At 46.9% G+C, this 11042-nt stretch overlaps 1 protein-coding gene across 1 annotated transcript; it reads right to left on the bottom strand.

The window, feature by feature from the left end:
* Positions 1-4141: 4141 nt before the first annotated feature.
* On the bottom strand, positions 4142-10801 carry LOC135822506 (E3 ubiquitin-protein ligase Siah1-like). Its single transcript, XM_065335288.1, has 3 exons — positions 10096-10801; positions 6987-7123; positions 4142-5459 (listed from the first exon to the last, which is right to left on the bottom strand). The coding sequence occupies exons 1-3, from the start codon at positions 10563-10565 to the stop codon at positions 5110-5112; spliced, it is 957 nt and encodes a 318-aa protein (XP_065191360.1). The 5' UTR covers positions 10566-10801; the 3' UTR covers positions 4142-5109.
* Positions 10802-11042: the final 241 nt, after the last annotated feature.

The raw sequence follows: 11042 nt of genomic DNA on the forward strand, positions 1-11042 counted from the left end.
AGTCCTGGTCCGCTCTCTAGATCTCTCCGCCGAAAGCGCCGTGACCTGGTGTGGTGATCCGTCCTCGTTGATCGAGGTACCAAGGACTAGTATGGTTATAAACTTATGATACCAACCCCTCCACATCAGTGCGGTGCTCTTTGTGAACCCGCTACGTCTCGCCCTAGCCACAGAACTGTTTGCAACAACCGGAGTGAACATCGGGACTGACGGCTATTGACATTCTGGTGCTGGCCTAGGCTCTTCCCAGTTCTGCGATTGTTATGTGTCACTGAAGGCTGATGTGTGGTGCAATGGGCTGCACACCCTAGCTCACTATGCAGCCTCCCAACCCCAGGCAGCTTATGCTGTTCTAATTCATGGTCTCCGCCACAAGTGGTCACTTCTTGCAAGGACAATGCCAGGCTTTGCCAGCCACCGCAGACCTCCTGGCACCGCTGGGAGACACAATCAGCCAAGTTTTCCTCCCTGCACTTACCAGCGGCCGCCCAGCAAGGAAGAACGTGCAATCCTGTCGCTCCCCTGCTGCCACGGTGGTTTGCGAATTCTCAACCGCCAAGGACCCTTCAAATTCCACTGAGCAGTGTGAAGCCCCGAAGTCTGTCACCAGACCTCCAGTCGCTACTAGCAGCCCCTTCGACAGGAGGAATCCATTGAGGAAGTTGTTGCTGCCTCTAAAGCAGCCACGGCGACTCTACTAACCTATGTACTGCTAATTCTCAGCAACAGGCAATGTCCCTCTCCTCCCTCAGGGATACCCTGAGGCTATGATGAAAGGTGGGTGATTGATCTGGCCGCTGGGAGAAAGATGCGGCCAGTATCTGCTCCAGAGCCGGGTCAGCGGGTTGGTGGGTTCTTGGACCCGTTGGAAAAAAATAACACCGGGTCACTTGTGTCAGTTGTGACCCGGGCCGTTTGGGAGGATACATGATAGACGTGTCGAGTACCTTGTTCTGTTCCTCAAGGGAGACTGATCTATCAGTGACAGGCTGAAGGTGTGTACCCGGCTCTGACCCGGTTGCAAGACTTGTGCCAGGTACTGGTGTACCCCGGATTGGTTTGAAATCCTAGAGCAGACACTGGTGCCCCCAGCTGGCTCACTAGTCGGCCGCCTCGCAGGTTCATGAACCACAAGGCCGGCTTCCGGGGTGCATTATGACTGCGTTACAGATGGACCCCTCCCCAGTTGCCCGTCATCTCATTGTACATGCGGAAAGCCCTTCGACACCACCCATGCCCTGTCATGTGCGATCGGAGGATTTACTGGGGTGTGCCACATTGAGGTCTGTGATCTCAAGGCTAATCTCTTGTGTGAGGTTGCGCATACTGCCAGCGTGGAACCTGAGCTGGAACCCCTGTCTGGAGAAGCACTTTCTCTCCGATCAGCCAACGCGGAGGCTCATGCTCGTCTGGATGTGGCAGCACGTGGAGTGAATGGGAGTAGGTTAGAGAGGACAATGTTTGATATTCGGGTGTTTGACCCTTTCATCCTCTCCAACTGAAACCTTACTCTCACGGCTATCTACAGAAAACACGTGCAGGAGAAGCGACGGAAGTATGAACAGCATGTCCTGGAGATGGAGCATTCCTCGTTTGTTCCAGTGATTTTTTCGACAACTGGTGGCCGGGCAAGGAAAGCTGCTTTGGCCCCCGGCTTTTTGCCAGGATCGCAAGCAAGTTAAGTGAGAAGTGCCGTGAGCTAGCTTTTCCCTGTCATGATGGTTTTTGTCCGTGCGAACATCTCCTTGTACATGCAAGGTGTTTATGTTTAGTGCCTTTACCATGATAATGAGTTCCCAGGCTCGCCGGAACCGGTCCGGTTGGTCAGGTTATCACCGGACCAACTTTTTGGCCACCAACACGTGTTTCCTCAGCATGCTGTGGAGGCATGTGTACCCGTCATATCATTCCGTAAAATGTAACAGGCCAAAAGATCACCGGACCAATCAAAAACTGCCGAGTTCCGGCGGTCCTGGTTTCATTTATTTTTTTATCAGTTTGTTAAATTGAAAATAATCAAAATATTTATGGAAACCAATGGGGCCGCACGTGACAAATTATGCACTGATTAGAGTCCACCAACTAGACCAGGTTTTTGAATAGTAAGACGTGCACAATGTAGCACCAGACTGACAAGGAATACTGAGGCATTCCATGGCATGAAAGCCTAGCTGCTAAATTGTGCACGTCTGACCAATCAAAATCTGGTTTAGTTGGTGGACTCTATCGCGTAACTTGTGCCTCACTATTTTCCATATTTTCAATTTGAGCCTTCATATTTGCGACATTTACTTCCTCATCAATATCCTGGTGATGCTCAGCGGGCGAAATACATGGAGAAAAGTACCCTGCCAACCGTGGAGTCCCACATGCAGGGATCCGTACTCCATCCACTTCTGTTCACCCTGTAAATACACACACACACACACTCTCTCTCTCGCTCTCTCTCGCTCAGCCCTTCCAACATGCTTGGCGTCTTCCACTAGCCAACTCTATAATTAATTCTGCAGATGATACGAATGTCTGTGTGTGTGTTGCATGCAGATAAGACTGATGGATAGGAGCTGATAAGCAATGAGAAAGACGTGCACTCACAGTCAGCAATTTTCTGCAATCCAGAGTCAAAGGACTCAGCAACGACTCGATGTTGATGAGCACTTCTGTCAGCAAGTCGACGCCCTCTGGAAGAAGGTCAGTGCACTTCTCTACGAACTTGTGACGCGGTCTCTTCAATGCGGATAACCACCAAAATGTCGGGCCTGGCCCATCATCAGGTTAAACTTGAACAGCAATAGAGATCTGTAATGAGTAATGAAGTCACTACAAAACATGGCAAAGCCTTGTAGAAGAAAGGTTTAAAAATTGTCCGTTTCGTTGACTTCAAACATTATGTCATGTCATGCAGCCGTTGGAGCATTATGACCATTATTTGAGGCAAATACAGGCATTCTCCTGCCAGCTCAGGTACAGAAATAGCCTCGCCACACTCCTGTGTCCTATGCCAGCTGCCTCAGTGATACGTGATAGACCTTCATCCGTCCACAGCTTCATTCCGGCTTTGATGCAATGTCAGCATTTACCATTTAGTAACGTCGCAGAATGTTACTTAAAAAAAATTGTATGTGTGTGTGTGTGTGTGTGTGTGTGTGCGCGCGCATGTGTTGGAATATGTTTGCCTACGAGTACTGTAGGGCAAGGAACTAGCAGTAGTCGCATCACCCATTGACAATAATTAGCACGTGAACTTGTGGACGTCACACATCATGACTATACAGTCATGTACCATTTGAATGCTCCGTGCTTACCTCTCATGCACACCTTTCATGTAGCACATACTGTGACATAGCCTTGTGTCAGGAAGGAACTGTCATGTCACCTATCTTGTATAATAATAATTATTATTGTACATTGCACTTGTCATACATGTAAACTGTCTATGCACACTACAATTATTATCATGCTGGCATGCACAATTCTTTGTTTACACATCTGTGACGTGCGAAATTGAGCTCTTGCATGGCGCTTGCTATAGCATCTTCTAGGACTAGGTGCTGGTCCTTGTTCCTGAACCTTCTTCTAGATTCTTGAATATTCCTTTTGTTTCGCTTGTCGGTTTGCTGACAACATCATGGCGCCTTGCTGCTCGCTATATAAGCACCAGGGAGTCGTAAAACACTTACGACTCCCTGATAAGCTGCACACTACAATCATCATGTACATGTATATCACTCTCCTCAGTATATGGGACATGTCACAGTACGACATGCACTCAGGACTTGAACTGAGTTCATAATTCACGGAGTTGGACAAGTTCAGCAAGATCTCCAATTTGAGTTCGTGAACCTGGGAAATTTGCTAAGTCTTCAAGCATAACTTGTGAACCGCTGTAGACTAGAAGTCGATAGAGTCAGCGCACTGGTTGCGGGAAACTCCGAATTGAGAATGGATATCGGAACAGTGTGTGTGTGTGTGTGTATTATGTATGTTTGTACACACAACAGGTTTCATACAGGACACTATGGTATGTGCGTTGTACAGTCTTACCCCTCCCCCACATACACAAACGCAACGCACACACAAACGCAACGCACACACAAACGCAACGCACACGCACACACACAGTCACAAGAAAGCAAGAGGATTTTAGGCAGGAAGTCTCGTGTCAAAAATCTACACGGCGGCGGTAATACAATATTGAAAACGCGATATGACTGTGAAATGGGCTAAGCATAAAAGATCACAGAGACCAGAGTAAGATAATATGCAGGGTACGTCGTAAAACATGAAAACAGACGAATGAAAGAGGAAAAACGGGGATAGAGCAAAAGCATAAAATCACCACCACTGGCACGCTATGGTACGACCCGCTTTCAGCGAAAACGAAACTTCACAACAAAAGCTGGTGGAAAGATCAAATAATGGCGTCTTTGTTGCAAGTGCATTGCACTGCATCCGCGATCAAAATTCAAGGACGTCATTTTTAATGTTTTCAACAACTTTTTACCTGGGAAGGCTCGCTTTCACTGAACGCAGCCCCCACATAATTGCAAGCAAGGCCAGTTACTCAGAGTTAGACAAGTGAACTCCAAAACATGACAAATGCAGTTCCGGAGAAAAATGATTAAAGAAAAATGGCGCTGCAAAAAAAAGGAAGATAGCTCAACTGATATCGATTCGTCATACCTAGGAACTACACATGGACAGTATTATAATCATGATTCGTGTGGTACATGGAAAGCAAGAGGAGCGGAACACTGGCAGTATTGTTTCAAGCAGAACCTTTTGCACGCAGAGCACTTTCGTATGTCATGGGAACGGTTATTGTTGTAGGCGTATAAATATGGCTGGGATGATGTTGATGATGATGATGAAGGATATATTAAATTACTAGGGACGCATGCAACAGCGATATGGTCAGCAATGATGTATTTTCAGAGAATGTGAAACTCAACTGAGGAGGCACACGGTGAATTGTATTATTCATATAAAAAGCATGAGACGGCGATCACACAGTGAGGAATGAGAAAGTTACACACACCAAAATGTGCACATGTGTTGTTGTTTTTGTTTAAAAAGAAAAAATCAAGCAGAAACCCGCGAAAAGTTTCTTTACCCTTGCGTGGACGGTGTTCGCTGCATGACTGTGACATTGATTGCTAGATTACCTCCGTTGTCTGCAAACAAAGCCGCAGTGCCTGCGTCGAAAGTCAAGCAGTCGTGCTGTGTGATTGCACTGGCAAGGCCATCCTGAATGCTCCGAGGCACTGATTCCCACAGCAAGCGCCGCGAAGAAGCCGAATTCGACAACTCGAGCTTGTAGACAAAGTGCTCAGCTTGCTGACGCGTTCCGATGATTTGCACCACGGCATAGAACATGGCCACTGGAGGAAGGTCGGGATGATCTGGTGCCGTTTTCTCCTGCTTTTCCAGAGCAAGTAGGAAATTACAGTTATAGCAGCCTGTCAAGCGAAGACATAACACAAAGGACGAAAAACCATGCGACCATGTACGCATAGCAGCACTACCATTACAAAGCCATGGGACAGTACATTCCAAGCCCACTGAAATGCCAATCTCATCATCACCATCAGCTAGACAGTGGTAACACACAACTTCTGAAGTTCGATGGAAGTGCCTAAATCATGCAATGCAGTGGATCCAAAAAAAATAACGGTTTGCGTGAGACTCGGTTAGACCGGGTTTTCCGTATCCGTATGAACGCCACCATCCTTAAGGATCAAGGTGCAGATTCAGTTCCTAAAGTCGTGGGAGGTGCAGACCCAAAGGCCCATCAACATTTCCATGTCTATTCGAATTTTCAAATGCAGGTAAATCTCCATGCGAAAGGAAAGCTGAGGATAACCCGACAGGCCCGGCGGAACCGGTCCGGTTGGTCAGGCCACGGCCGGACCAACGTTTCGACCACCAACATGTGTTTACGGCTGGTTAGGTCATGTGTAACCGCCATGTCATACACAACGTATGAAAGGCTAGGGTACGGCCGCACCAATCAAAAAACTGCTTCTGCCGGCCTGGCCGACTACAACACCGACAATACACCAGGCTAGCCTTGGGATCATGATCGTACTATGTTCGAGAATACTTCCCTTTCTACTCGTCCAGCATACACTACGCGGAACCATGACAGGCAAAAGGAGGGGTATGGCAACAACGGTCGAGCAATGCTCTAGCAAGTATGGAGCAAAACACCCGTATAAGGTTATCTTCACACCCCAGTCAATAGTACACAGGTGCAGGCGCATGTATAATGGAACAGATAACTTACTTTGAGATACCCATGTCACTGCCAAGCCTGAAACCTAGCAGAACTAGTCAGCTAGTTGGGCAATATTTAAACAAAATGATGCGATCATTGACGATCCTTTAACCAGCTGTGCATGCAGGTCTCGTTGGGCTTTAATCTCTTCGTCGGACGGTCGGCCAGTCGTGAACGATCTTCGTTAGCTGCATCCTTGATATTGAACATTGAGGTCACATGCAGCGAACACGCTGATTATATTATTATATCCAGACTTGACTTTGCCTGAGGGAAGACTTGTTGAATTGGTGTTCCATGCATAGTCGTTTTTGCGACTTTTATCGACATGTTCTCCACAGGTGTTGCGACGGCGATCCACTCAATCCACACAAGAAGTCTTACGACCGTACAGAATCGAATTTGCACGCACCCGGCGAGGCACTGCCTGCACACAAGTTTGGGTTGCGGCTTTGTCTCCCGGTTTTCAGTACTCCTTGTGTCAACTGGTCAAAACCCGGCCAGGACATCACTGCCTCACAGTTTGCTGCACTGAAGTTGCATGACATACAGAATGCATAAATTATATAGATAATTTTAGCGCCCACCCGCGGAGAGAAAGAAATGATCATAGTTTAAGACGCATGGCATGGGCAGGAGATGGCCGGTCTCTACAGAGAGAAGGTCACCTATTGCATAGGTCGGTCTAGGGAAATTTCACCGCACTAACCTTGCATCATCACCCAGTCGACAGCTCCTCTCAGGTTGACGTCCGTGGCTAGAAACACAATGTCCTCGCCTTGCAGCGTGGTGATGGTTTTGTGAGCTTGGAACAGATGCTGGAGAACACCGTCAAGATTTCCTTGCCTACAGAGGGAAACAATGCAGAGTGAACAACAGGAACACGGCATACAGCCAGCTCTCAAAGGTCATGTGATGGAATAGCCACAGTGTCACAGAGCCAAGCAGCGTGAGCAAAACCGGAAAACATTGCAAAGCAAACCATCTCGCACAAAATCACCCCCCTTTTTTCCCTGTGCACTTTTCATCGGTCAACTTGCGATTATTGATCGTACGTTCCCAAATGTCTCCCGATCCAGGTACATCATGGTGTCCGAACGCTAACTTATTACTTTAATAAGGCAATAAGAAGAATCAGCGAAGCGGACATTGGACGTAGTCATGATCCAGGTATACTGTGGCGTGCAGCGCAGTGCTTGTGGATCTAAATGTCGTGTGAATGACATGCAATCAAATGCTGAACTGACGGTGCATTCAGTAGACCGGGTTAACTTGAGGCCATAGTAGGAGTATTGCTAGTGTGTGATCACACATCTGGGACAGGTCATTCACAGCATGTGAGTATGAGCCAGGTACAACCACAGTAATCAGGCCGTCAGATCATCCACCTGCAGTAGATGGCGCACAACTGTAGCTTTTTGATCAAGAATGAATCACTTGGGTGCCATTCGGCTCCCAGTTCCTCTGCTTTAAGCTGACGAAGTGTTTCTCCCAACGCCCGATCTTGACATTGTACTTATTCTAGGCCTGGTCTGCTGGCAACCATCGATGGTCCGTAACTTATTCCCATCAAGGTATGACAACATTCTGAAAACTAAAATGTGTGCGGGTCAATGGCACACTTAGAGTAAACAAGCGTTTCGGAGACAGCCGTTCTAATGTAGCAACAAGGACGACTAATTGCACTGTAAGCATTTCCTAAATGTCGACATGTATGTGTAAAATGTAAAGTAAAAATCGTATCACCAGGAAAAGGAAATCGTATGGCAAAGTGCAACGAAGTTTGTACAGTGTGAGAACCTGGTGTACCAAGGTCACACTTTGCAGGTTTTTGTGTGGAGCTAGTCCCTATTGATTGCAGAACGTGCAGTGTGGGTACAATGTGGGTACAAGGTCCGTGTCGTACGACCTACAGACAGGACACCACCTCCATAAGATGACCACGAAAGGACGAGATGGCGGGGCGCTCTCGCGGTACTTTATGGTACAAGCACACGGCACGGAAATAATTTACTTGTCCAAAAAGAGTCACCTATCCAAATACAGGCTAGTCCTGACGTGATGCATGTAACCCACTCTTGACGGTTCCGAGGCTCGGTCATTAGGGAGATTCTGCTCTACGTGCCGGGAACGCAGTGCAACGATTTCAGTACTCGTGTTCCTGGGCTTCATGTATCAAAAAGATGTTCTGCTCACACAAAGAAATCACGTGGAGTGTGCACTGGGAAATTTCAATTCTAAATGTCACAGTTTTCTCCCTAATTTGGATCTGTCCCCACAGGATACTGCGATTCCGCAACATGCAATTTTCCGCATTATTGGCTGTCATCCGCGTTTTCCAGAGATTTTGCATAAAACCCGCGTTATTCATGGAAATGTACAAGAAAATAGTACATGATGTTGAAAATGTACTACAAAGTCGTACCGGTGCATGAGTTTGTACGACAAAGTTGTATACTTGCATGAAAGTGCATGCTAAAATTGTACAAATGACAGAGAACTCGTGCATAATGACCGCATTAGAGAGGTTCCGCACAACGTAATTACGTTACTGTAAATCATGAATATGTAACGAACAAGTAAATCTAACGAGTTAACGAGCAAAGATTTATCGTTATTTTAAAATTCGTTAGCAAAAGTCGTATGATTTGGGCCTCGCACGATTGAAATCGATCATTTCACATTATGGCATGCAGCGCGTGTTCAACGGATCGTAACTCAGTCAATTCTCAATGGAATTCAACAATCAAAAGATCTAGATGATAGCAGAGACGCTCAGCAGTCGACTCAAACAATTCCGAAGTCTCTCAGATGATTTTTGACGAAGCCGCAGGAGATCGTTAATTTGAATATTTTACGCTCTTACGCTGGATAAATTTCATTTTCTTTATTCTCCTGACATCGAGGTATACTGTGATGGACAACAATGAATGTTCTTGATGAGCATTCCTAGTATTATTGCATCTGTCTGAGAAAATCGTTAACTTTTCAAACCGTTAACCTTCGAAAATCAGAAAATCGTTAACTTTGCGGGTCGTTAAAATAATATGATTTACAGTAGTAAAAAACGTAGTCGATCTACGGAAAGTCTTACGTAAACTGCATGCGCATCTAGGTTCCGCCATACGGAGTTTTCAAATCACTCAGCTGCCCTTGGCAACTCCGAACGCGGCAGTGTACGACCAGATCGACATGGGGAGTCATAAATTTGTACCCCAATCCACCTACGGACCAGCTACGTTATCAGAGCCCTATCTACGTACTCTCCGTAGACAACTTTCCATAAGTGGAGTGCAAACTCGCGAATTCACGGGTTTTTCCCGCCCACTGACGTAAAGTTGCTCAACTTTACGTAGTGCGAAACCTCTCTATTATACTGCATATTTGCCGCAAAATCCCGCATATTTGCCGCATAATGGCCTGTTTTCGCCTGCATAATTATGCGCATAATTTTAGGATTTCGTCCGCGTTATTCTGTGGGGACAGTTGGATGGTACGCAGCAGATCCATACGCATTTTCTGTGTGTGTGTGTGTGTGTGTGTGTGTGTGTGTGTGTGTGTGTGTGTGTGTGTCACAACGTATACACATGTAGAAATCTGGACCCAAAACACGCGAAACGGTAGCCACCCGTTCTTCACGTAATTTCTCTATGTTTCACGGGACGCAGAACCTCTCTATTCTAGAAAAGGTACAGCTAAAAGATGGACACAGGGAGGTCCTCTATGGCTAAGGAAATGCGTTCTTACGCTCTCATCAACTTCCCCCTCCCCCCCCCCCCCCCCCCCCCACTGATTATGAAAAGAGGCAAGTGACTCACCATTTGCATTGAGCACCAGGACAGGGACACATGTACGGTCGAAATTCACACAGGTCCTCATGCTCTTTCTTTTTGTTAAAGCGGAAGGCCTGTGGACAGCCATTGGTTCTAAACTTGCAGGGAAATAGTACGTCCTCTGCTACTCTCTCCATGGCAAGATTTCGAATACTTCCAAGCGGTCCCCGGCATGACGGGCAGCATGTCAATTTCGCTCTGCATTGCGAACAAACTAGATGTCCACTGTTACATTGAATAATCGGAGGTAGGACATAGTCGAAGCACACAGGGCACTCGAAATGCGATGCCAAATCTGGGTTTGAAGCAATATTGGCAGAAACAGACTCCTCTGCTTTCACGATAGCAAAATTAGTATTCCCAGCAGCTGTGGATGTGGCGACGAGCGGAGTGGCTGCATTACATGTCGGGGTACAAGCCTCCATCTTCGGTTCCCTTTTCACTGTAGACGTCATTACTTCAGCAACTTTACCGAAGAGCAACTTCTCGCTGCCTCTCTCTCACACGAGGAGCCAACTCAACTCGTTTCTGCCATTGTACACAACCATAAAGTTAGTACCAGTTTGGGCGCTTCCAAAGGCTGGTCATGCACAAACATGCAGAAAAATAGCCTTGTTGCAAAAGCTGATCGCGAAACGACGACATACACATGCACGCACATACGTACAGCCAAGGCAAGATCCAGAGTACATAACCCCCACGGTACGGGGGGTTATGTACTCTTGGTACAGCTAGCTGCACCACTTTTTCACCAAACGCGTGAGGAAACTCACGCACTCAACCATGGATTTTACGGAGTTTGGTGAGAAATCTGATCACGGCGAGCGGATTTCTGCAAACAGCTACTTTGTGAAACCCATGATGTCATGATGACAGTGCTATAGCAATGCGCCATTATCATTTGGCCAGCGCATGCGTCCTGCAGTTGGGCC

Source organism: Sycon ciliatum, chromosome 8, assembly GCF_964019385.1.
Source record: "Sycon ciliatum chromosome 8, ocSycCili1.1, whole genome shotgun sequence".
NCBI classification, from domain to species: Eukaryota; Metazoa; Porifera; class Calcarea; order Leucosolenida; family Sycettidae; genus Sycon; species Sycon ciliatum.